Here is a 26,232-nt window from a genome sequence, read left to right on the forward strand (position 1 = left end):
AAGAGGAAGTAAGAAAACAGGGTGTTTCCCAAAGTGTGAAAGTTTCTTCAAGCAAGTATCATATTGAAAAACATCTATTGAAGTAGTGTCCAAACTTTTCCTTTTTTTTTTACTACTATCTACTCAATAATAAACAAACTTTTTGCCCCCGTGGCCAAAACTGCAAATTTAAACTACTCTCAGGTCACAAAATTTGTTAAATTTAAAATGCAATGATGAGTTTATTGTGATTTTTCCTTTTTGTTTTACTTATACCTGCTCAATAATAAACAAACGTTATGAAATATATACATTCTTAAAGATCCAAAACATAAAACATGATTTCAGACTGTTGCTTTATTAAAAGAAAAGCAAAAAATATCAAAATTTTGGAGATTATCCGTTCTTTTCTACTTTGTTGACCAAACTTTGACTTGAGAGCGGGTCAAAATCATTTCAATGGCGATAAATGGCAAATAGAAAAGTAGAAAAAGTATGTTAACAGAACTGAACTTTTCTGCTGTTGTCATAGCAACCAAACTGAAGTTAGTCTAAACACAGCGCAGAGATTACAAACTAAATACCAACTGGCCGTTTAAATCGTTTACCTCACCGGTTTTAATGAACCGTAGTCTTACTGTAAAAGCAGTAGAATCACCAGTTAATTAATCAAATCTGATTGCTTTCAGGGAGACGGGCACATTTTAAACATTTATACCACAGACACAATGTGGGAGGGAAACTCCCATTGTACCGCACAACACTATTTCTTTCGCCTCCCAGAGGGAGTATGGATGAAGTGTCCTGGATTTACAAGCAGAAAAAAGAAAAGAAAGCTGGAGTCAAGATAGTTGCAAAGTATCAGGTCATCTCCTCCGTGGTCAGAGTTTCCAGTGTTATTTATTTTAATGTGATATTTTGTTTATCAAGAGTATGAATTTTCCAAATTCTTTTTGGCCTGCATGTTAAATAGACACATGACTCCCAGTCTGTTATCCACGGGCGTGCTTTTTAAATTCCTTAAAATGGATTTCACAATCTTTCTCTGTTACTGATAGACACGTTTCTTCTGGGAAGTATTCACTGTACCAGAGGGGATTTTGCAATATAGTTTCCCTTCCACCCTTTTGTGTAAATGAGATCATTTTACAAGAATCAGCAGTCCTGAAAACTGACCCTACACCCCTCCACAGCTTTCATTTTTCATTTTAAGACATCTTCACAAACTCACATACTCCAGTGTTTAGAAACACCACATGCTTTACTTTGCTGGTATTTTCAGTATATTTATTGGAAAGAAGCATGAACTTTTAAGCTCACATCATGAAGGGAAACCCCAACAGGTTTCAACTCAACACCCACAAAAGAAAAGGAGAACTAGAAAAGAAACTGTTAATGCAGTAAAACACAATAATGGACTAAAATATTACAAACACCTGCTTAGGCCTGCTAGTTCCCTTTTTGTCGCAGTCACAACCTCCAAAAAATATATTTACATTTTCTCTGAATGAGTTTTTCAAACTTGTGTTTAATATGTTTTCAAATAAATTGCATGACTGTAAAGTGGATTTCTATGGTACCAAACAATAGAGAAGCATTTGAAAACAACAAATTACCTCTTCAACTCTAAATGTAACATCGTTGCAAACTCTGAATTTGGTATATATGGTCTGAATTAAAATATAATATAACAAAACAAATATTGCAGTCCAGATTGTACAGATATAATTTGAAGTTCTGAAACTTTCTGTTAATTTGAGTAAGCTAAAATTCGTCACAAGAAACAGCAACAAGTTGCCCGAAATAAATTAAAACTTAAAAAAAAAATAATTAAAAACACATTCAGCTGTGTAAATGTTAAAACACACTTCATGAGATATCTTAGCCGAAATGCTTTAATTTAAATTACACTTTTGGAAACCAAAAAACCAGGTTTCCAATCAGTTGCTACCGCTTATGGTGCATTCAAGTACATCTCTTATACTATAACATCTGTATGCAAAACAACTCCTAAAGCCGAAGTATGCAACTTTGATTAAAATAAATGTTTTTACATACTTGCCAAAACTGTCACCATGTTGTGACATTTTCTTTTGTGAGAGATAATCTGTGAAAAGATCGATCGCCTCCAACTCCTCCCTGAGCTCCTATAGCCATGTGAAGAAACGCGACCCAAACCAGCCAATCAGAGCCAGCAGGAGGGTCTTAACCAATCAACCTCATTTACTCGCTGCTAAATGTGCTAACGGCGACGAAACTACTTACCGTGACAGGAAAACCGTTTATCTGACGTCAGCGGTTGCCATGCTAACTAGCATTAGCATTCATGACATGCTATGCTAGCTGTGGCTAACAGAGAGCAACGGAGGAAGAAGAGCGGGATGAGCAGACCCGCCTCCTGGCTCTGATTGGTTGGTTGTTTTGAACGTTTTGATAAAGCAGAGGAGTTTGTTTTTTTCCACAGGTTATCTGTCTTATACCAAACTGTCACAACATAGTGACAGTTTAATTTAAAAAAATAAATAAAAGTTACATATTTCAGCTGTAAAATGTTTTAAACTCTTTTTAATTATCAAACATCAACAAAATCTTGTCTAGAAATTCCCAAACAATAACAGTGAACAAGTGGATTTATTATTCTGTAATGACATTATTAACTGACTTCAATTAGTAACATTTTTAGCAGAAAATCTAAGTAAAATTTACTCACTGTTAAATAAAAAAAAGATATATAAATTTTTGTTAGAAAAGTACCAAAAACTGAACTATTATTTCAAAACAGTCTGTTTCAGTTCCACTCTAAAACCTTTAAAACAAAACAAAAAACTGGTGCAGACTAGTTTTTCTAGTCACTCTCCCATTATTTTATGTGTAAAGTTGTTGGCTTATCCTGACTTTGTGATTTTTTTTTTGTGAAAGCAAAAACCTCAGTTGTTGTTTTGACAGCTGTGCATTTGAACTGCCAAGTTTCAAAACTGTCTCCCAGAAAAAACAATGAACATCCCAGAACAGAAATATGTTCACCACAAATATCATGAAAATATTCACAATACTGGCTTACGAAAAGAATAAGCAGCTGCCTCAAAATTTATCCAGTTATGTCTTCAACTGTGATGTGTTTAAATAACTAGGAGAAAGTGCAGATTTTATTTACTTTCCTGTATCCAAAGCAGATGGGGGATATCTTTGTTTATTAGTCGTGTTTCCCAGAGTCCTGGGCTCACACTGTGTCCTTCCATAGCAACAGGAGTGTTGATATCTGACTGGACGTTATGAGTTGTGTTTTTTATACGCTTTGAGTCACTCCTCCTTATCAGTTCCTGTGTATCACAATAAGCAAAGGAAACTATTTTAAGCTTCTCCTCTTATAGTTTGAGTATATAAGAGAGTGAGGCTCAGCAGTTCCCCGCCCATTTTTCTGCAGGTCCTCCCTCCAGTCTTGTGAAGAAAGCTCAGTGCGATATACAAGGAGCAATCAAACACAAGAAGCGAGGGGTGACACCGCTTCTCCTACAAAAAAAATACACAAAAAAGCCTCTGCAAGGACGCACTTACCAGCTTCATATCAGTTTGTTTTTGAGGATTTCTTGTGAGCGTTTTCACTGAAGGAGAATCTTTGACTGGAGCGAATAATTTGGTGAAACTTATTAATTTATATGAACATGGCACTTCGACAAAGCTCAGAAAAGGAGCCAAGCATCGAGTTGTTCATTAAGGTCAGTATCGTTTTTTAAATTTCTGCCCAATTGCTGGATTTACTAACATAACATAAGAGGTGGTTACAGTACCCAAATACTTTACCCAAGTCAGAGTAGCACTAATTCAACATGTTTTTATTCAGGTAAACGTAAAAAGGAGCCGTCCAAGAAATGACTAAAATAAGAGTTAAAAAGTATTTGGTAAAATGTCTACTCAAGTCCTGAGTAACTGATCAAATTATCAATCATTTAATATCTAAAAATGACCTCTTTCAATGGAACAAAATATAAAGTAATGGGGAAATGTTGACATTTTAAAGCTCAATGAAAATAATTAATATAAATAACATAAACAAAACAGACAATAAACATTTTCCAGGTCAGTTTGACATTGAAAGTCAGATACTTTCAATATCAAACTTATGAAACTTTAATAAAAACTCTAGGTGTGTGTCTTTGTCTGGTGGGGCTTTTAGTTAAAACTTGTTTGTTTTTCATTCATCGGAGAGAAACAGCACAAAAAACTTTGATGTACCCAAACAGAACCAGAACCCCCTTATTACTGGATCTGTTTCCAAATACCGTGTGAAGTAGATGTTAGGATGTTTGTATCCCTCCGCTGAGGGTCACAGGAGCCTGTTATCAGTTAATGAAGGCAACAGACTGAGCTCACGTTATCACTGCACACCCAGAAGAAGACAAGAGCGTGGAGAGAAAACTGCGTGGCCTGAAGCCTGAACCACCCGTCACACCCACTTTAGACCAGCAGGGACATCCATGAAACATTTTGTAATGTTCTGTCACTCAGAAATAATCAGCTGACACACACAAGGTTAAATAAATTACAAAAACAGTAAGCTATTTTAGTCATTAACGTTTAATACCTGTTTGTTTTCCAAAAACGTGGGCCGTGGTAGTTGTTAAATGTATAGAGCCCCCTTTTTTGCCACCTTACAAACATGGTGAAGCCCCGTCTGCTAATAAAAAATACATTTATTACTGAACTTATCAGAAACATTAAAAACTATTTATATGATAGCAGGAATGTCTGGTTAGTGTAGGATAATGCATCGGATGAGTCAAAATTTTGAACATTTTAATGATTTAATGGACTATCACATCTGATAGTCCAGTAGACTTGGTTCTATTGAAGACCAAAATTGCGACATTTGTTAAATTTTCAGCTGGTGTGGTTCGCTTTCACATTGCACTGTCAAAAAATCAAAACTAATTGAAAAAGCTGTTCCCCTCCTTGCCTGTTGTGGCGCTGCACCAAGAACCACTGAAGGAATTGACACAAAAACATCAGAAGACCAGAGCACAACTTCTTTCTTCACAAAATGTTAATAAAAATGAAGCAGCGTCATATTTTAGCACTTGTAGGATTTCACTTTTGTCTTTGGCAAAAGTGAAAAAGGAGCCCGCTAGGACTCAACTTGTGTGTTTGTTTAGGTTGTATTTACCCAGAATGCCTTGTGCTACAGTCCACTTCCTGTTTTGGAAGCAGGAACAGGGCTTTAAAGAACACGACTGGTGTGAATGGATCATAAAAAACACAGAAATAACTCTTAATTTTAATACTGAATCATAAACTTTTGTTTAAATACCAACTTAAGCACCATCAGGTTTATGGCCATACTGTGCACACACTCAAACCAAAAATACACACCACTTAACTCATGTTTTCTGTATTAAAGTTTATAGATAAACATAAAACTCAATCTTATCTGAATCTTGGCACAAATTGTTACTGGCTTTGATCACAAGTGGCTGAATTTGGACTGTGTATGTGTTTTTCCGCTGTAACACAATGCCTGCATTTCCCTTCCAAGGAGAAAATGGCTTTAAATGTCCCAAATGCTGTTTGCTGCCTGAATAACCTTTAAATCAGCAGAAAAGATTAGAGAGGAACAACTGACAGGATAAAACACAAAATTACTCTTGAGTTTGTAGATAAAAGAAACATATCTAACCTAATTTATTGTGTTTTTGTTCTAGGCTGGGCATGATGGTGAAAACATTGGGAACTGTCCTTTCTGTCAGAGGCTCTTCATGGTGCTGTGGCTAAAAGGAGTCAAGTTTACAGTGACCACTGTTGATATGAGGAAGTAAGCACCCCTCTGCTGAAAAAAATTATTTCCTGAGCATCTGGTCACGGGGACTTTCACACAGGACACACTATAGTTTTGTCATAATCCCAACCACTTCTCAGCTGTCACAAAGTGTTGCTCACATTGGGTTGCCAATGTGAGCCTATAAAAGTCTAAAAGTACAAAGATCTCTGTCACTTTCAAACCAACACCTTCTTTAATTGGGAATTTATTGTGTGTATTTCTCAGGGTCAGAACCAACAAGCAAATAGGGCCAGGAAACTTTGTAAGGATGTAGATAAATGAGCGATTCATTACACACACAGGCAGGCCTTTCAAGCAGACGACCACTCCCAGAGTTGTGTAAACCCAACAGCCTGCTAGTATTATTAATCCAGAGTGACATGTTTGATTCTGACACCCTCAAAGAAAGTGGCAATTTTAAAGAAAAAACAGTTGGCAAGTTTCAGCAGCAGAAATCTTTCAGAAACCTACAGAAATCATCTGCGCTGACTGCTTTAAAGAGCTGAACAAGAAAATACAATGCTGAGTACGATTTCTTAGTCTCAAAGCCAACTTGGTAACATCCATCCATCTTCTGTACACCCCTGTCCCTTAGTGGGGTCAGGAGGTCCCTATCTCCAGCTAACGTTCCGTGCGAGAGGCGGGGTACACCCTGGACAGGTTGCCAGTCTGTCGCACGGCAACACAGAGACAGACAGGAAAAACAGCAATGCACACACACACACACACACTCACACCTAGGAAGAATTTAGAGAGACCAATTTACCTGACAGTCATGTTTTTTCTTGGACTGTGGGAGGAAGCCGGAGTACCCGGAGAGAACCCATGCATGCACAGGGAGAACATGCAAACTCCATGCAGAAAGACCCCGGGCCGGGAATCAAACGGCAAGGCAACAGTGCTACCATCTGTGCCACTGTGCAGCCCCAGCTTAATAACATTATTTGTTTTAAATTATGTATGTATTTAGGGTGAAGATATTTCACTTCGGGAAAACTCGGACAACCTGCGGGGAGAGGGGGCGGGGGGTGCTGCAGGTGCTGGACAGAAAGTCTAAAAGCGGGAAAACTACATACATTTGCGCTTTACGTGACACGCAGCGCCGTGCGCAGTGCCCTACAATGCACTGTAAGCTATGTAATGTGTTTTGAGGCAGTTGACCAAAATCCCGGACGATTTTTAAATTCCCCCCGGACATCTTTTTAGGTCTGAAAAGTAGGACATGTCCGGGAAAAAGAGGACGTCTGGTCACCCTAATTTATTACTTGTTTACTACTTTTGTCAGTTTCATATTATTTCAGTAACCAAAACCAATTTTGTTTTTAATGTAACGTATCAACGTATTTTAATGCAAGGTATCAACATTTAGCCCTCCTTACATATGAACATCTCTGGCTAACCGTTAAACCGCGTGATTTACGTGGATGCTCTTATTTTGAAATGTAACCGGACGTTCTCTGTTAAGAGAGGCGGGAAGAGAAATGTAACCGGACCCGCGAACAAAATCTGCATGTCGCCATTATATCGAAGCGCTATAGTGTAACTTACCCCCCCAAGTCTTCTGAGACCCGTTACAGCCGCAAGCTCGTGAAAGTAAACATAATAAATGAAAGTCTGATGCCAGAGAAGATAGGTTAGTTAGTGTCCAGTTAGTTAGCGATAACCAGTCGTTCTCTGTTAAGCGAAGCCGCTATTGTCGGACTTGCTAACACAATCCGCCTGCTGTCTTATCAAAGTGAGTAAGTGTAATTAACCCTGAAGTCTTCTGATACACTGGGTTACAACTAAAGAATAAGTAAATAAAAGTCCGATCCCAAAGAAGTTGGATATAAATTTGAACGAGGGACGTTAATTTCGCCCAATCAGGCGTGGTCTTTGAGTAATGCCTTGTTCCTTAGTTACCCATTTAGGTTGGCTCTTAAGACACATCTTCCTTGAGATGCCTACTTCGTCGACAGACTCGGGCCTCAACAGTCAATTTAGCCTCAGTGTTAACGTGTTTGATAACAGAATTAAAATGTTTCTTCTATGTGTGTCTTCTCCAGGAAGCCAGCTGAGCTCAAAGACCTGGCCCCGGGGACAAACCCTCCTTTCCTCCTCTATAACGGCACCCTTAAAACAGACTTCATCAAAATTGAGGAGTTCCTTGAACAAACACTTGCCCCTCCCAGGTATTGTTGCTTCACACCATTATCCAAATACCGAGTGAAGTGGGAGTTTGAGTATGTTGCTCTCTCTTAAATGAAAGTAAACATTAAGGCTTCTAATCTCACTTCTCTGTTAAAGGTATCCCCATCTCAGCCCGGTGAACAAAGAGTCCTTTGACGTGGGTTCAGATATTTTTGCAAAGTTCTCCGCTTTCATCAAGAACAGCCCAAACAATGCCCGTAAGTATGTTTGTGATTAATTAACCTGTCTATGCGAAGGCCAAATAAGAAAGCCCAAACTGGACCCTCTCTCCATGGCAAATACTGACCAATCTCTAAGGGTGTTTTCACACCTGATAGTCCAGTGGACTCGGTCCGATTGGAACCAAAATTTAAACATTTGTTACATTTTCAGCTGGTGTGGTTCACTTTTTCACTGCTCCTCACTTTAAATCAAAGGTGAGGAGCCTTCAGACATCCAAGGCCGCAGGGCCAAAGACAGGTTTCTGTTGGTCATGGTTCCTATTTGGCAGATTTTGAGCATTTGGTGATGTTGTGTTGGACTAGGGGTACATCTAAAAGTTGCAGGATGATAACTCTTGAGAACAGGTCTTGACTTAGCTGATTTAGTCATCGATAGCCGATATTGAACCGATAGCCTCAGGAGACCAGAACTCTTGAGATGTGTGGACTCTTGTAGATATTTGTTTTGAAGCAATAGAATCACAGATTTTTAATGTTTCATTTAAGGACTAGTGGATAACGACGGTGCAAAATCTCTTGTTTTCTTCTGATCTTTCAGCACAGGAAAAGATTCTCCTGCGGGAGTTTCGGCGTTTGGACGAATACTTAAACAGCCCGCTCCCTGAGGAAATCGACCACAACTCTGCAGAACCCATCGCCATCTCCAGGAGGAAGTTTCTGGACGGTGACCGTCTCACCTTAGCAGACTGCAACCTGTTGCCCAAGCTGCATGTCATCAGGGTGAGACACTTGTGAGGTTTTTATTCAAGACAGGAAAAAATAAAGGGTTAAAAACGGTTTCACATGTATTTGGGTAGACTGGTGACCAATCAAAGGCCTTCTGTTGATCAAACAAGGAATATTTAGATATTAAAGTTTTCAACCAGCAAGTTCTAAAACAAACTAACAAAAGCTCATATCTGTCGCTGGAATATAATTTGGTTATGCAAAACAAGAGGTTGTTTAATCAAAGAAATGTTTAAAAACAATGAAAACAACCTCTATTGGCTTAATGTTGATGGTGGACAATAAAATAAATTTAGTTATTTTCAGTAAACCTAATATTGATGCCAAGATCAACCATGGCAGAAATATTCCCTGAATTTACTGCTACTAACTTTTACCAATTTTGTCTATTGGAAAAAACATATTTTCCAATAAAAAATGTATTAAACTTTAGTAAAAACACAGGTGTGTCTGTTTGGTGATTTTGTTTTGGTTAAAACAAGTTTGGTTTTCATTCAGTGAAGTTACAAGCAGTTGGTAGAGTATTCAGAAACGTTACTCAAATAAGAGTAGTGATACTTAGTTACTCAAGTAAAAATACTCTTAAAATATTTTTTTCCCATAAAGTTACTCAAGTAAATGTAATTGAGTAAATGTACCTACTAATTACTCAACTTTGAGCACCACTTAGGGCCTCAAAATGCCAACTGAAAGTTTTTCAGTTATCTTCAAGTCAAATTGAGTAAAAAAATATGATATTTATTTTGTTAAAGAAAAAAATGATGAATCTTTTATTTAATAAAAGTTTTTATTTTTATTTAATTGAATAAAAATTTTTAGAAAATAAAATTTTATTTTTTGTTTTATCCCAATTATGGGTGAAAATATTCTCTTGTTTGTTGACCTTTTATAAATCGTGCTTATGCCAGGGATTATTTGCTTGTAAACACGGCGGATGTGCACGCAACTTGACTGCAGAAAGAGCCGTTGCTCGCCTTTAGACGCTCGCTAGTTACCATGGTTACCCGCATTCATCTCGCTGTTTTAACGTTAGCTAGCATGTTGTGGATCTGAAGTTCAAAAAATTTGACAGCACCTTCTTTATGCTTATGTAACCCAGGAACTATAAATGTACCACCCAGCTACACTTATAAAAAAATAGAAGAAGAAGAAGCAGCTAACTCCTGATTTCTGTTTCAGGTTGCTGCCAAGAAGTACTGCGATTTTGAGATCCCAGCCGAGTTCACAGGAGTCTGGAGGTACCTGGAGAACTCCTACGAACGGGAGGAATTCAAACAAACATGTCCGGCCGACATCGAGATCGAGAAGGCTTACTTTGGCGTCGCCAAGCGGAAATAAAAACTCACATTTCATCACGTTATTCTCCAACATGTAACCCCAAAAGCGATCTCTGGAGGGCGCTGTTGTCACAAATATGAACTCATCTGATGAATAAGACATTCAGTACCGTGAAAGCATCATATCTTTAGTTACTCAGATGAAAAAGAGCCAGCGTGCAATTTACTGTTGCGTTATTGTTTATAGTGTACATAAAAATATTTTGAATGCTTTTTAAGAATCAAAACCACCTGCATAGGTATATTCATGTATATGACAGTTAGTTAATTTTAGTTTGATGAACTCTAATAAACACACCATTAAATAAACTTACTTGTTCCTCATCATCATTTAGCACTTTGAGATTTCTTTGAAATGTAAGGTGCGTTACAAATAAAATGTATTATTATTATTATCATCATATTTCTGCTGTTCTTCAGGAAAATTAAACCAGATCTCTGGGTGTAGAGGCCATTTCAGATATTCTAATTTATTTTCAGTCACAGAAAAAGACAGTTTTACAGGTTTAAAAATATATTCTCTTTTTTTAGATCTGGTACAGACAACATATTCGATGGGAAATAAAAGAAAAATGATGAAGCGTGGGAACGTTCTCCAAATCCAGGATCTAAGCATCGGGCTCTAGTTGGTCACACAGTATTTCCAGAAACACGCTGCAAGCAGAAAACAGTCCAGTTAAACACAGGAAGCAGGGATAAACTACAAAAATATTATTTAAAAAAAAAATCTGTTTTAGTGCTTCAACGGAGTCTCCTCAAGTATAAAGAATTTTGTTGATTTAAAACTATCTGAAAGTGCTGCCATTTTATAGTTTGGGTAAAAAAAATTGAGATAAACGTCACTTCAAACTATTCAGAAAGGAATGCAGGCGTGGCGTGTTTATCAGAGGGAAAACTCGTCTTTTCTCACCTCTTTTGTTTGTTTTTGGCAGACTCTGCTCTGATCGGACAAAGCCCTGAGAGCGCAGCTTGTCTGCTGCAGCCAGCTTCAGGACAACTTCTTTAAGATCCTCCACCTGGGGGGGAAAAAAAAAGAAAAATTGATTCAGAAATACCAGTTTAACCATTTTTGTCGGTCAGTTTATTCTAAGTAAAACATTAGTGACATTTTGGTTTCTGCTTTTCTTCAAACTGTTACTGAAATTTTGTAATTATCCTGATAATATGCACTAATTATGACACTCTTACCATATTTGCAAAATTTCCCTGTGTTGGTGAATCCTTTGCTCCTAAAGGAATAAGTTATCACACCGTTAATGTCACATAGTTCATCTTTTTTGTGTTTTTTTTGCTGTAAATGTTGGTATTTTTGTCCTGATTCTACCTTTGGCCCAGGAGTCTCTTCCTCCGTTCTGGTGCATCATTAGAGGGTAAAGGTTATTCGCCTCTCTCTGTTCCTCCTCAGCAGCGTTGGCTCCATCTTCCACCTCTGACACCAACTTATGAAGGAAATCTGTTAAAATAAAACAACTTTTTTTGTTTATATTGATGTTATTGACTATTTTCTGGTTCAAATGAATTAACACAAAACTAACTTACAAGTAACTTTTCAGCAAGATGTAGGAGCTTATTTTATGTAAATAATTTCTCATTATTGATGAAAAAGTACTAGTTAAAGTGGCAGATTATTTCACTTATAACATGGAAAAATTTAATGTTTAAAATGAATTAGTCTGCCAGTGGAACTAGTACTTTTTAAATCAATATTAAGGAATTATTTACTTAAAACAAGCTTTTTCTGATGTTGCTTATGAGTTTGTTTTGTTTTATTTCAAGCGTACTAAGATGTTTGTACTACAAACTAGACCAAAATACTTTGCAATATTTTTTGTTTTTGCGTTGTTGATATAACTCTCACTCTTTTGGAAAACATCTAAATACACCTCTCTTGTATTTACCAAGTAAGCCTTACACTTTGGTCACTTTGTGTTGTAAATATCTGACTTTATAAACTCAGTAAACAGATCTAACAGATTTGCAACTTCTCAAAGAATATCTGAGTTTTAATTTTGTAATGTTATGCTTCTAGTCATGAATATTGTTTTTGTTTTTTTGCTTTTCTCGTTCTATAAGTGAAATCTGCAAACTAGCACTTTTTCATTAATATCAAGGAATTATGTGCTTAAAACAAGCTCTTATATCTTGCTGAAAAGTTACTTGTAAGTTGGTTTTGTTTTAATTCAAGTGTACTATAGATATTTGCACTTTAAAGTAGACTGAAAATACTTTGTTAGATTTTGTGTTTTTGGCTTTTTTAGAAAGTACATTTTCTGATAAGAAAATTATTTAATAATCAGAATAATAAGATTTTTCCTGATTTCCACGTTAAAATCAGGAACAAAGCTTGAGTCTTACCTGCTTGTGGTTCCACGTTGGGTTCTGGATAAACAGGCAGAGCGTGCGTCCATGTTGTAGAGCAAATCAGAGCTAAGAGGTAAAACAGAGCTGCAGAAAGCATGGTGTCTCCACGTTCAGGTGGCCGGATCTGGACTGTTTTCAACCCAAACGGGAACTTCACTTATATTTCCTCGGCGGCCATCCATCACAGCCTGATCAATACAATATCATCACACCCCAGTCTTCTTCTTTAATGGTTCTGACACGAAGCATCGGGCGTCACCGACACAATTTAGGGCACCCTGTCAATTCAGCTGAGGCCTATCTGTGCTTGTACAGAGAAACCAAACAAATGTTTGCTCTCCGGCGGCAGTCAGAGCAGCTCTGATGGTTCGTGTTTGGGCTTCTGGTCATTGCTCATGTCTGCGGCCAGAGGAAGACGCAGGACGCCTGGAAATGTGTCACCGCTACGTCTACGTCATTCTGCAACAAATGAGAGACATTTCTGAAATCGTATGTAATATGTTATAATCCAATACTGTGGTAATAATAAACCTACAGCTATACATTTTGCAGCAAAACAAATAAAATCAGCAAGAAAAGATGACATCTGATTAAAATGCATAATTATGCTGTTGCACAGGTAGAACAAAACATTTTAATTTCTAACATAGGAAAAATGTCTTATTTAACTTATAGACAGAGGTGGATGGTAACTAGTTACATTTACTTGAGTGACTTTTTGGGAAAAAATGCACTGATAGGAGAACTTTTACTATGTTGCACTTTGTACTTTTATGAAGTATCGCTACTTTTACATGTGTAAAATTTTTAAATTCTCTACCTACTGAATGAAGAACAAAACACACACTTGCAGTAGAAAATAATTTGATTTGGAAAAATGTTTCATCTGATTTTATTATCTTATAATGACGTTTACATGAATTATTGTCATTCTTATTCTTAGAATACCAAAATTTTCACTTAACTTTACATTTTGGTCTGTCTGATGATGTAATTTTTAAATATTAAATTATTGATAATTTGATCAGTTCAGTACTTGAGAAGACATTTTACCAAATACTTTTTTACTCTTTCTTCAGTCATTTCTTGGACAGCTGATTTTCACTTTTACTTAAGTAAAAATATAATGAAGTAGTATTACTTTTACTCAAGTACAATTTTTGGATATACTACCCTCCTCTGCCTGTAGCTTCTACTTTTTAATCAATAATAAGAATTTATTGACTTAATTCAAGCTCTGATTTCTTATTGAAAAGTTTTTAGTAAGTTAGTTTTGTCTTATTTCAAGTGTACCAAGATACTAAAACAAAAATATCCCTTGTTGGATTTTCCCTCAAGTGGTATGAATACTTTAATGAAGAACTTTATTCAGTTTACTTTCCTTCAAACTTCATTCTTAAGCTGTCAACACGACAGATAATGTCTTTCAAATTAAAACAGCACAGAGACCTTTAACACTGACTCATTCTTTAATCTCTTTAACCAAACCGGTCGCAGTGCAAAGAAGAGCAGCAAGAAAAACCTGCTGAACCGCCACAAAATTAATACTTACAATGTTCTTGCTTTCAAAATGAAGAAGAAATATTGTGTTGAAGGCAGGAACACATGATATGACAGAACACTGACACACAAGGAAGGAAATGGGTTAAAAAAGAGCCCCACAATCTAAAACTGACTCATTTCTTCTGGTTAAAAAGAAGTTATTTAAGGAGGACTTATCTGCAAGTCATTTTGAAGTTTATTTCATGCCTGAGAAAATAAAAGAAAATAATTTCACTGAAATGTAAGCGATGATCATGAAAAAGATTTTTTCACTCAGTCGGACAGGACTGGGTCATGGCCTGGGACTCTGATGGGCTCTGATAATAACACATAAATATAGTTGTTTATCATCAGCATATTTGTGGCAAGAGATAACATAGCACTCTAAAATCTGAGCAAGGAGCGTGTAGATGTTGAAAGTGGTACGATGAAGGAGCCTTGAGGAACCCCACATGTAAATTTAGTTTGCTCAGATTTATAATCCAAAACGACACAAAGTAACTAGTTTAGAACAGGACCAGACAATTCTACTCACATCTGCAGTATATCAATCAGGAAATACAGTAAAAACGAGATCCGTGTTCAGAGACGAAGGTTACAAGACACAACAACAACAAAAGAAAAGAAAATATTTAGAAATGTCAAGAAGGGTTTGCTACAGGACATCTGCCTAAAAAATATGTGGAGGGGAAAATATAGACCAAGACTTATTAATTAAATTAAATTAAATATAAAAAGATTTATCATTATATTGGGCTTTTTTTAAAATAAAGTTTATATATAGATAACATTTATTTATAAATAAATGTTATAAATAAATAAACATTTTATTTATGGGCTTATTTTTCAATATTTTTATTCTCTTCCTGCACTGCTATTATTTTTCTTAATAGTTGCATTTTAATTCTGTAAATTAAACTAAACTAAACGTTAAAGTTTACTGCTTAATAATAAATTGCTCTTGAACATGAGACCTTGTGTCACAGTGAGATTTACCATCTTAGAATTGAAATAATAAACATAAAAGGTAATGTGCTTCCACTAAAACGTTTTGCATGGATCCATCCAGTAATGAATCACAGGAGTTTAATTTGTCACAAATTAAAATGGTACATAGCAAATCCAAAAGATGAAGATTCATGTTTATCATTACTCAAAATTCAAAAGTGTGAAACATCCTTTGTAAATTTCCATGGTGAGCTTTTAATGTACTTTTTCCTATTTGTAGGGGAACATAATCATTGAGAATGTAATCACCTTCTATATAATCTGAAGTTAGATATATAAAACAACAACAAAGTGAGAAAGGATTTGTTTCAAAAACTGAAAAAAGGTTTTGAACTCCTTTGTCCTCAACAAGAGTTTGGCCTGTGAGGCTCTTTGTCAAACTGAAAGCTCTCTAATGATCTTCAGATCAGTGTGCAGGCTCAGGTGATTTATGGTTTCCATCTCTTTTTGTCTAAAAAAAACAACATTTGATGAATCCCTCTGCCAACCAGACAACAATAAGAAAGAAAAAGGAGCATTGCAAAAGCTTAATTTCATAGTCTAAAAGTGAACTCAAAATAGACTAACTAGCAGACACGTTAAGTAAGATTTCTCTCATTTCAGACATTTAATTTGAGGTAATCAGAATGAACTTTCTAAATCAGCTATGTCCAGAATCAGCTATAGATAAAACTAAAATGCAATATTAGTGACTGTTCATTTATACAGTGAAGGTTAATGTGTTTCTTAAATGGATGTTTGTCTTTTTATGTGTCAATTTTATCTGATATTTATTCTCTGTTTTTTAAACATTCACTACTTTTGTACAATTACAAAGAAAAATTCTAAATATACAGTTGCGGTCTATCATATATATATATTTCATTATCTTTGGTTAGTATGATTCATTCTGTGTAACAGTATAAAGGATAAGTCCCATATTTTGTTATTTATTAAAGTTTCTGATGAAATATCCACATCATTTATCACTGAATCAGCGCGTCTACAAAAAGGTACCTTAAGTCAAGGCGAGCAGTTTCAAACATCCTGAAGGGGGCGGCATACATCCGCTCAAACAAATGAATGGAAAAGAAGAAGATTAGACTGACGTCGGTGACCAACCAAGCAGGAAAAGTGTGAGTAGAAAGGCAGTCACAGCGAATGCACCAGCTTTCAGGGCAGGAATAATCCGCTAAGGTACGGTAGAAATAAATCCTCCGTTTTTTTTTATTTATGTTGCCGATAAAAACCCAGAGAAAGCCTGAATATGGAGCTAAGTAGCTAGCCGTTAGCATAGGGCTTCCTGCCAGAGCGACTTCAGTTGGTGTTTTAAAGTTACCTGTTAGCTTATCAGAGCTGCTAATCTAAGTATGAAAAAACTAAAATATGATGTAATGTTTTAGAATATTTTTTACTCCTGAATTTAAGACACGTTAAAGAGATTAAGCGTGGACTAAATTAAAAACAAATGGTCCGTTTTTGAACAAACTGCTTCAGTTTCTATTTTGAGTTGAACATTTGAACTTTACTACTTTACAGTATTTGTGCGGGGACAATCAAAAGCTCGGCAATTGTAGTTATTCATGTTTAGTATTACCAGATTTTCTGGTTTATTTCTCTAACATGACGAGAAACATTAATTTGTAAGGCTTCATACACCAATGCAATGTAATTCAAAGTTAACTTAGGTCATCAGTCAGTATATTTTATATTGATCACACAAATAGTTTGAATAAATAAAGACATGACTTTGGTTTAGTTTTTAACTTTATGGCTTGTGAATTTGTTTTCAAACTCGTATTGATAAATAAATGGTAACAAAAATCTTACATACTTTAATTTTTACAGCATTTAAAGGTGCTTGTCAGTTTTAATAGTCACTGGACAGAATAAGGTTGGGTCTCAACTTCAGTAAAAATGTAAGAATTTAAAACCAAAATGTATAAATAATAAGGAAAGGAATAATTTTGAAAAAGATTGATAATAAATTGTCAATACACATTTAATATAAATTATTTGTGTAATTATTTAATGATTATCATGCAACATTTATTTACTGTTAGTAGAAATACAAATGCTCACTAAATTTGGCATTAGTTGTCATCATGTATTACGTAATGGTGTTTACTCTTACCCCATTGTGTGAGGAGCCTAAATAATTATTGCAAAGCAATCATTGGCTTGTAATATGTGAAACCCTTCTGTTTGTCTCAGGTCCATTTGGCTGACTTCACAACAGACACATTCAGGTTCACTGTATTTATTTTAACAAAAGTGGAAATCAAGATGGTTGTTAACTTCAGTCCAGCTGGTTTTCCCCCCATACATTAAATAAAATATAATGAATAACCCTAAGCAAACGACAAAGAAATAGCTCCCAATAAGCAGTTAATAGCAGTTAGTATTTGTAAAATTAAACGTAGCTAAAATAGGCAACATTAACAATAATATTTAGAAACATAGCAAATTTACTTGTAAAAAACTGTATATTATAAAATTTGTCTAAAATATATTTTAAAATATAATACTTGTAAAGAAAACACAGAGCTGATCCTAATACTTTTATTGGTGCCAAACAGTTACAAACAGCAACTGAAAAAGGGGGCGGAGCCATCAGTTACCGGTTGCTATGGTAACCACCAACTGCCAAGAGCAGCGTAACTTAAAACACCAATAAATGTCTGAAGAAAAACTTATTGATTATACAAAATACATTCAAAGAATAAATAAGCTTCACATTTATGATATTGTTAAAATAAAACCCTGTTACACGTGTAATTTGTTGAATTAACATGTTAAAATATTAGGTTTGATTTTTTTTAAAATGACAAATAAACCAGTGTCTGAATAAAAAATGCTTAAAGCTTATTCTGTTTTTCACTGACAGTACAGTAAGCAGATATTACCTGGTTTATAATATCTGCTCATAGATAGTCAGCTGTATTTTTAAAATAGTGTTGTTAGTAACAGACTTTTAATTTAGTTTAGTAGCCTTCTACTGCAACATGTAGAGGATGGGCAGGACTATACAACCAGAAAACTTGGGTGCCTCCAACAGTTTCTCTCGTATGTCAGTAAAAGGACTTTAAACTGTAGGAGAGGCAAACAAGAAACCTTTCAATGAATGGTTATGAAGCTACAGTCTGTTTAAACATGAGTTTCTTTAAGACACACAGCCTGGTTTATAACAGTAGAGAGTTTCGTTCTCATTTATGGAGAGTTCAGTTTGTTTAGCAATTGCACATAGTGCATGTATATCCTGCTCTTTATCTTCTGGCTTTATTTACAGAGTCATGTACAAGTTTAAAATGTATTTTATTAAGAAGGTCTAAGGTGGTACAAAGTTTTTCAAGTCACCTGATTATTATTATTAAAATACTTCTAACAACAACATGCTTAAGATTTATACAGTATTGGGCTGATCTGTATTATTTTTGGATTAACTGATTTATAATTGGATAGGAAAAGGTGCTTAGTTTGAGATTAATTTTAAATTTGAAAGGTGAAGCTAAAACTATTTCACTTGAGGACATCTGGGTAGAAATATTTACAGACATAGAAGTTTTTAAAAATTTTAAATACAAAACGTATGTATTATTTGTAACAGTTTGGCTTACTTACTGTTCTGAGTATGCTGCTCTTTTGGAAATTTGAATTTTTTCAGTTTAAATGCTCCTGTTAACAATTAATCGATTACTAAATCAGTTGACTATTATTTCAGTAATTGATTCATCACAATTAATCGTTTCAGCTAACCCTGTTATAATTACAAATTCTGCTGGATGATAAAATGTCCCAGAGGTTATTGCTATAAATCATAAAATTGTTTTGAGACCATTTTCAAGTAAAAATGCAATAACACATTTAACACTAAAGACATTTTAAAAATATAAAACAACAGAAACAAAAAAATAATAATTATAAAGTCTCTGTAAACAAAATTGTCCTTCAAAAAAAGAGCTAGTTGAGACCAAAGCATCAAACTGAAAACTTTTATCATCCAGTTTTTGGTAGAAAGAGAGAAATGTTAAATCAGGAAAATGGAAATAAATGAGTTTGTTTTAATTTATCATGCAATTGATTTGTTGCAACAGTCCTTGTTTCAACACTAGAAAATACAATTTTCTTTGCACCTTGACTGCAGATGTTAAGTATTAGCTTGATCTGATTCACCTGAAATGAGGAATAAAAACAGTTTTTGTCTTGTCCAGCTGCTGCTGCCATCATGTTGTCGGAGGGAGGCTCGTTCATGAAGGGGATGGTGGTGGGCGGCGTCTTCTGCTTGGTGCTGTCGCTGCTGGGCAGCTTCAGCCCCGTCACCGAGTCCAAGACGGACGGCAACGACCACCATCATCACCACGTCAAGGCTGCGAGCAAAGACGAGCTCCAGCAACTCTCTGACAGCCGGCTGCAGAAGCTGACTGACCAACTCCAGGTCTACTGCGTCGTCATGGTGCAGCCCAAAAGCCTCGTCTATTGGGCCACGGCGCTGGACACCTGGACCAAGCACTGCGACAAGGCCGAGTTTTACACCTCAGAGGCCTCCAAGGCGCTGGAGGCCATAGATCTGAACGAGAAGGACGACTGGGCCAGGTTGCGTAAAGCTCTGAAGCACGCCTACGAGAACGCCGGGGACATCCGCTGGTTCTTTGTGGCTCAGCCCAACACCTTCGCCATCATCGAGAACCTCAAGTACCTGGTGCTCACCAAAGACCCGGAGCAGCCGTTCTACCTGGGGAAGGCGGTGAAGTCCGGGGAGCTGGAGTACGTCGAGTTGAACAGCGGCATTGTCCTCAGCTACGAGGCCCTGAAGAGGCTGGTGAATGTCTTCCAGGAAGAGGAAAAGTGTCCGGAGAGAGGACGGCAGCTGTGGAAGCTGAGCGACGACAAGCAGCTCGCCGTGTGCCTGAAGTTCACCGGAGTGTTTGCGGAGAACGGAGAGGACGTCCACGGGAAGGGCCTGTTCAACAGCAAGACGGTGGACAGCTTGATATCGGAAAGCATGAAGCAGAACCCCAGCAACGTGGTAGAGGGCTGCTGCGCCGACCTGGCCATCACCTTCAGCGGCCTGTCCGCCAACCAGATGCAGGTCATGATGTTCGGAGTTTACAGACTCCGTCCCTACGGACACGACTTCCACGACTTATTGACATTTTTCCCTCCCGAAGGCTCAGACAATGACTAGCCTCGCTCGGTCATTTTGAAGATTTTGCTTCTGTGATGGCAAACCTGATATTTGTTTAAGAGACTTGATCCTGGGGGGAGTTCTATATATTTGTAACTTTTTGCACTTGACTCGGCCGGTGCCGGATGTCTGTGGATCTGAGACTGGATCATTTCAATTTGGATTTTGGTCCCTGAAGTTCTGTTCTCAATCTTTAAGCATCTTTTTTTTTTTGTTGTTGTAAAATAATATTCTATATGTGTGAAGTTCCACCTGTTAATGATCAGATTTAAAGTTTTATTGTTGCAACCTTAAAGCTGCAGTATGTAACTTTTGTACTTTGACATATTTGTTAAAAGTATTTAAAAAAAATCTGGATTCTCCTAGCAGAAATACACCACTCAATCAGAAACAACCAATCAGAGCCAGGAGGTGGGTCTTAGCGCTGTCAATCAACCACATGTATGCTGCTAAATGTTCTAATGGTGGAAAAACAAATCATCCTTACAGGGAAACCATTTATCTATTATAATCTGCGGCTATGCTAACTAGCATTAGAACTAGTGACAGGCTATGTTGTGGTGAACCTAGCTTAGCAAAAATTAAATGAGCTGGGTTGAGCATAAGAGTGATTGACAGCGCTAAGACCCTCCTCCTGACTCTGATGGTTGTTTTTGACGGGAAACAGTTCATTTTTGCATCTGTCTCATGAACTGGTGACAGCTTTATTAAGAAGAAACATATTTTAGTAAAGTTACATACTGCAGCTTTAATCGTATGACAATTCAGCTGTAATCAAGCTGCTTACATGTTTTGCTTGATTTTCTGTTTATGAAGAATCAGATATTAAATATTTTAGGGGTTTTTTTCTTGATGTATTTTACATTCACCTAATTTTTGTTTGAACAATAAAAGTGATAGAAATCAATCCTTTAAGGAACTCTTTGATTTTGTGCATTACTAAATCATTTTCTATCCCCCAAAATGAATGAGTTTGATTATAAAAATAAAAATATTACTAAAAAATAACTAAGCATTTAGCAATTACAATTTGTCTGATAAATTGTTTTTTTCTGTTTAGTTTCATGGCAAACTAAACAGAAAAAACTGCATAAGCTGGTTGAAACCTTAGCAAATTACTTAAATAAATATGGAATTTAAATTTAAACTAAAATAGTTCAACTTCAAACAAAAACTAGAGAAAATTCCAAAAATGCAAATGGTGAAAAGAATCAAGCAAAGATAATTTTCTTTTTAAACATATTCTCACATCTCTGACGTTTAAATGTTTATGTTATTAGGACATTTACGCATTATATCTCTACTAAAAATGTCTTACTGGGTAATAAAAAAATAAATCCAACATTTCAGTTTTCAACTAATGTGGTCTTAATGCAAATTATAAATGCCTGAAATAATTTATGTAAATAATCCTGTGAAATTTTGTGCATCCTGTGTCCTCATACTAACCTGTAGTGCTGCTACCCAAGTAGTAGTAGATAACTTTACATAAATGCAATAAAAGCTGCTCTTCTTGATAGTTTGGATTTTAATACATTTTTACAAACTAAACTGACATCTAGCGTCAGTCTTTAACTAACACTGTAACTACTTTATTCATCTCTCTAAATATTTACGTTGCTCCCAGCTAAAGCATGCAGAGAAACAGGTTTAACTGTTACTTTGTGTGTCACTTCGCCTCTCCCTTCCTTATAATATAAATATGTCTAAAACTACATCACATCCTTGATGCTACTTCTAATCCAAATAATTAAAAGAAAAGCACAAACTGGCACTGGTTTGAACCAGGATCTTTTATTTATTTGTGCATCATGATGGCGGATTTGCAGCCTCCAGCAGGTTACAAAGCGAAGTGTGAAGGTGGAAACAGTTTAGTTGCTGTCGCTCGGTTTGGGTGGCGTCATCATTTGTACGTCTTCATGTGCCACAAACCGTCGTTCAGATAGTGAACGTTCTCGATTCCGATTCCCTTGTTGACTTTTTCTCTGTTCGTTAGACACAGATCAGGATCTTAGAGTCATAAGGATGTGAACAGTGAACGATTTGTTTAGTAAAACATTTGGGAGGCTTACATGTTTTCAGCCGACATCTTCATTACACCAACACAGAGCGCATGTTGCTTCCCCTCTGCCATGATCGCCTGAATCAACTTGTTAAAGACAAACATGTTGGAAATGTTTATTTAAAAGCTGCAGAGAAAGTTGAAATTGATGTTGGACAGCAGAAAAGGGCGTTTAAAACTACCATAACACATCAGGATTAAAAGGATACAACTACTGTGTCGGCAGCGGCAGGGTAGAGTTTGGCACCAGGTGAGGTGAGTCCGGGACACATGATATTCGCTCCACTCAACACAAACTTTATGGCCCCTTTGTCCACTTGCTGGTGTGGAAGAATAAAAGGATCTGAGAGAAAAGGAAATATAATCAACTAAATACTTTAGTATCAGTGGGGCTGGGTGATAAATCAATTAATTAAATTATTAAACATTAAATTTTTGGAAAATCTGGATTTTTTTCAACTACTCACTCCTTTGACTTGATGTTAGCATGCACAGGGCAGCCATCTTGTTTGACTAGCGTGTTTTACAGCTTTTGTTTATTTAAACCTTGAATTCAGCAAAATTTAAGTGTGAGGCTAACGTTTTTTAAAGTCATAATATTATAAAAAATACTGTAATGTTTCCGCAGCATTTTTACAAGAGGCGTCAAAGAGATTAAAATAAAAATAAAACATTCTGTCTCAATGTGATTTCCTTTTTATAGAAATACTGATCTTACTGAATAAACTCAAGATAAATTTAATTTACATGTTACCTCCTAAATTAATTTGTAATCCAAAGCCAATAAAAAAACATTTTGATTTCCAAATTTGAAAATCAAATGACTGTTTTTTTTTTAAGCCATGTTGTTGAGGGAAGCTTACATTTATGGAGCAGCCTGAGGGTTGGATAGAAAGGTCCTTCCCTCTGTCTGAAGAAAAGCAGTTCTCCGTTCACTGTCAGGATTTCAATGTGTTCATGGCTGAAATGCACACAGAAGATAAACAGTGCAGAGCACCAACCTGAACAGAACATTAATGAGACAACGAAGACAGGAAACACGGGATCGTACCATCTCACTATTTTAACTGGGTCCTTTTTTGGCATTATTTGATTGAGCCATGGCTCGATGTCGGGGAACTGTTCCAGCAGCTGATTTCTGATGCCTTTGATCACCGATGTTTTCAGCTGGATGCAGTTTGACACATTTTCCTTCTCATCAAATCTGAAAACAAACAAACATATATTTAACTTTAAGAGTTATACTTATCCATGTATTTTTAGTGATAATTTTAAACTGATCAAATAAATACTGATAAGTACAAATCATCATTTGATAATGTTTCTGATTAATGTTTTTTTCCGTTCTAGCACATTTTTCAACAATCTTACTTCTATCAATTACCATTATGAATTTTAAAATAGTCACCAACAATAAAAGTTAAAATTTTAACAGGATTAGTACACTTTTCAAACATTATAAAGGCAGATTTTCAAACTTTTCCAGCAGCAAACTTTATAGATAAAAACAATACAAATTAACTAAAGAACACACTTTAAATTCTGTTATATGACATCCTTTATTACTAATTTGCTACTAATATGTTATGATAGTATTCTAGAAGGGACCAATTAAACAATTTTCTTTATGTTTTGAAACATCTCTTTCATACACACTCCATACACCAAACTAGTCTGAGAACAAAACACAAATTTAACAAAAAAATCCCACAATTTCAACAATTTTAACATCTAAAATATAAGACCTCCTTTATTTGAATTACACAGATCAATAACTTATTGAACCATTAGAAAAAATAAATATGTCTTACATGTAATAAATCAGTTACTTGCAAGACAAATGACCTTCCTACTCAAATTAAATCCTTAAACAGAATATACTTTACTTTCTGTAAATAGTTTTGTCTCTTAAAAATTTATTACAGCTTCATTACAAAACTGTGCAAGGACTATACACAGAAATCAAGCACTTTCCAATCCTTTAAAACCCTGATTTAAGTAGAAACAATACTTATTTCATTGTCATTTTTTCTTTAATAACTCTTTCACAGCCGTATTGATGGTACGGCTCATCAACATTATAAATCTTTAGTTACAGCTTTACACGTCATCCTTATTCCTAATTATCAATACCAGAACAGTTCTTCTCCATTCCTCAATGTTCCCTCTGACTTTCAAGTACAAATATGTCTAAAAGATCAATCTTCTTCTAGACTTCTGCACAAATATGTTGCAATTTTGAATTTTAAGTCCAAGAAAATCAACATTCTTTGTAGAACCTCACCTTTAGATTTTGGTACCTCTATATTTTTGATCATTCTACTCATGTTTTACAAGCTACCAAAAAGTATTAAAATAAACTTCCTGGGCATCCCATAAACTGGCTGTCAGTTTGTAAGTAGTATATGAATCTGATAATATGTTAATTAATTTCATGTTGGTAGGGAGCTGCATGAGAATGTTCATTAGTTTGTTTCTGTTGTGCTGTTTTAGCTGAAATATAAAAGAAAACAACTACTGATCCCACTCAGAAGCTCCGTTTGACTCAGACTGATTTTATGCAGCTAACATCCAACAGAAAGCTACTGACAGAAAATAACTCAATTATGCTCCTCTTCTATTGGCTTAATGCTGGCTCTACTAATGCTAATTGAAGCTACCTCTGCTTACCTCAAGATCTAGTGTTACCAGTAGAAAATTAGACATCTTACAGGTCAGTTTCTAAATACTAAATATTATCTTTCTACAATATCAAACACGCTAATGCTAACAACTTAGCATTGGTAACTTCAGTGTGCTGCTAGCTAACGGTACAACACAGACACGTACTTTTTAAACATCCTCTCTGGTCTCCGGTGCCGCGGTCTTCAAGTATGTCACAGCTTGTCCGAACGTAGTTTACCAAGTCAGGCAAGCAGACAGGAAAATCAGTAAATATTGTTTATGTATTAGCTGTTGCTGCAGCAGATTTCCACGCTCCTTTTTAGCTGTGTGAGATTTGCGTGACTTTACGACAGTTAACGAAGGTTAACTCGCGTTACCTAGGTGACAGAGGGTTTTGTGACATAGAACGTCTGTTCTATGGGGGTTTGTGCTGCAGTTTCAAAATACAGGTAAACCAGAGGTAATAATATCGGAAATGACTCCGTGTTAATGTAATGTATTAATGTATGTAGTTTTTTTTTCTATTTAGAAAATAGATTTTTTATTTTACTTTGTTTTCTCCCCATTGCGACATTATAATTTTTAGATATTATTAAAACATTGAAATCAAGTATAACGTAAATCTTAGACACATTTTTATGGATAACATCTAAAGGAAATGTGGGCTTAGTATTCAATAGTTCATGTACCCACATGAGAATAATTTGCTTGGTATAATAATAATAATAATAATAATAATAATAATAATAATAATAATAATAATAATAATAGTATTAATAATAATAATTGCATTGCAGAACATAACTGCAGATGGTTTCAAACCCAAAACACTGCTGGAAAAATATCGTTGCATATATTTCTATATTATATCAGAGGTGGATAGACTACCCCAAAAATGTACTCATATAAAAATAGTACTGAATAAGTAAAACGTAGCCATCCAAGATATTACTCAAGTAAGAGTAAAAACATTTTTCCAAATCTTTTTTTTTTTCAATACAGAATTTATGAAACTTAAGCAAAAACTGTGTGTGTCTGGCGATTTGTTTGGTTAAAAGAAGCTTATTCTTCATTCAGTGAAGTTACTCACAGTGGGTCGAGTATCCAGAAACCTTCCTGAAGAGTAGCAATACTTCACAATAAAGTTAATCAAGTAAAAGTAAAAA

General features: G+C 35.7%; 3 protein-coding genes across 3 annotated transcripts; 2 read left to right on the top strand and 1 right to left on the bottom strand.

Annotated features, from left to right (window-relative positions):
- The first annotated feature begins 3,395 nt into the window (after nucleotides 1–3,395).
- Nucleotides 3,396–10,592, top strand: clic2 (chloride intracellular channel 2). The gene is made up of 6 exons (XM_028009532.1): nucleotides 3,396–3,695; nucleotides 5,676–5,785; nucleotides 7,837–7,962; nucleotides 8,078–8,178; nucleotides 8,741–8,922; nucleotides 10,108–10,592. Exons 1-6 carry the CDS (start codon nucleotides 3,636–3,638, stop codon nucleotides 10,264–10,266), a joined length of 738 nt encoding a protein of 245 aa, XP_027865333.1. The 5' UTR covers nucleotides 3,396–3,635; the 3' UTR covers nucleotides 10,267–10,592.
- A 5,632-nt stretch (nucleotides 10,593–16,224) lies between these two features.
- c1galt1c1 (C1GALT1-specific chaperone 1) lies at nucleotides 16,225–20,561 on the top strand. Its single transcript, XM_028008736.1, has 2 exons — nucleotides 16,225–16,352; nucleotides 19,367–20,561. The coding sequence occupies exon 2, from the start codon at nucleotides 19,381–19,383 to the stop codon at nucleotides 20,338–20,340; it is 960 nt and encodes a 319-aa protein (XP_027864537.1). The 5' UTR covers nucleotides 16,225–16,352; nucleotides 19,367–19,380; the 3' UTR covers nucleotides 20,341–20,561.
- A 1,552-nt stretch (nucleotides 20,562–22,113) lies between these two features.
- Nucleotides 22,114–25,454, bottom strand: mcts1 (MCTS1 re-initiation and release factor). Its single transcript, XM_028008737.1, has 6 exons — nucleotides 25,232–25,454; nucleotides 23,454–23,606; nucleotides 23,266–23,363; nucleotides 22,612–22,745; nucleotides 22,413–22,480; nucleotides 22,114–22,325 (listed from the first exon to the last, which is right to left on the bottom strand). The coding sequence occupies exons 1-6, from the start codon at nucleotides 25,240–25,242 to the stop codon at nucleotides 22,244–22,246; spliced, it is 546 nt and encodes a 181-aa protein (XP_027864538.1). The 5' UTR covers nucleotides 25,243–25,454; the 3' UTR covers nucleotides 22,114–22,243.
- Between the last annotated feature and the right edge of the window lie 778 nt (nucleotides 25,455–26,232).

Source organism: Xiphophorus couchianus, chromosome 23 (genome assembly GCF_001444195.1).
Source record: "Xiphophorus couchianus chromosome 23, X_couchianus-1.0, whole genome shotgun sequence".
Taxonomy (NCBI): domain Eukaryota; kingdom Metazoa; phylum Chordata; class Actinopteri; order Cyprinodontiformes; family Poeciliidae; genus Xiphophorus; species Xiphophorus couchianus.

What these genes read in the sequence shown, in the direction of transcription:
- c1galt1c1 (XM_028008736.1), top strand. Translation starts at nt 19,381, where the DNA reads ATGTTGTCGGAGGGAGGCTCGTTCATGAAGGGGATGGTGGTGGGCGGC.
- clic2 (XM_028009532.1), top strand. Translation starts at nt 3,636, where the DNA reads ATGAACATGGCACTTCGACAAAGCTCAGAAAAGGAGCCAAGCATCGAG. An exon ending in ACCACTGTTGATATGAGGAA is followed by an intron (nt 5,786 to 7,836) that starts GTAAGCACCCCT and finishes TGTCTTCTCCAG; the next exon opens with GAAGCCAGCTGAGCTCAAAG. An exon ending in GAACAGCCCAAACAATGCCC is followed by an intron (nt 8,179 to 8,740) that starts GTAAGTATGTTT and finishes CTGATCTTTCAG; the next exon opens with CACAGGAAAAGATTCTCCTG.
- mcts1 (XM_028008737.1), bottom strand. An exon ending in CCTCAGGCTGCTCCATAAAT is followed by an intron (nt 22,746 to 23,265) that starts GTAAGCTTCCCT and finishes CTTTTCTCTCAG; the next exon opens with ATCCTTTTATTCTTCCACAC. An exon ending in CCGCTGCCGACACAGTAGTT is followed by an intron (nt 22,481 to 22,611) that starts GTATCCTTTTAA and finishes AAGTTGATTCAG; the next exon opens with GCGATCATGGCAGAGGGGAA.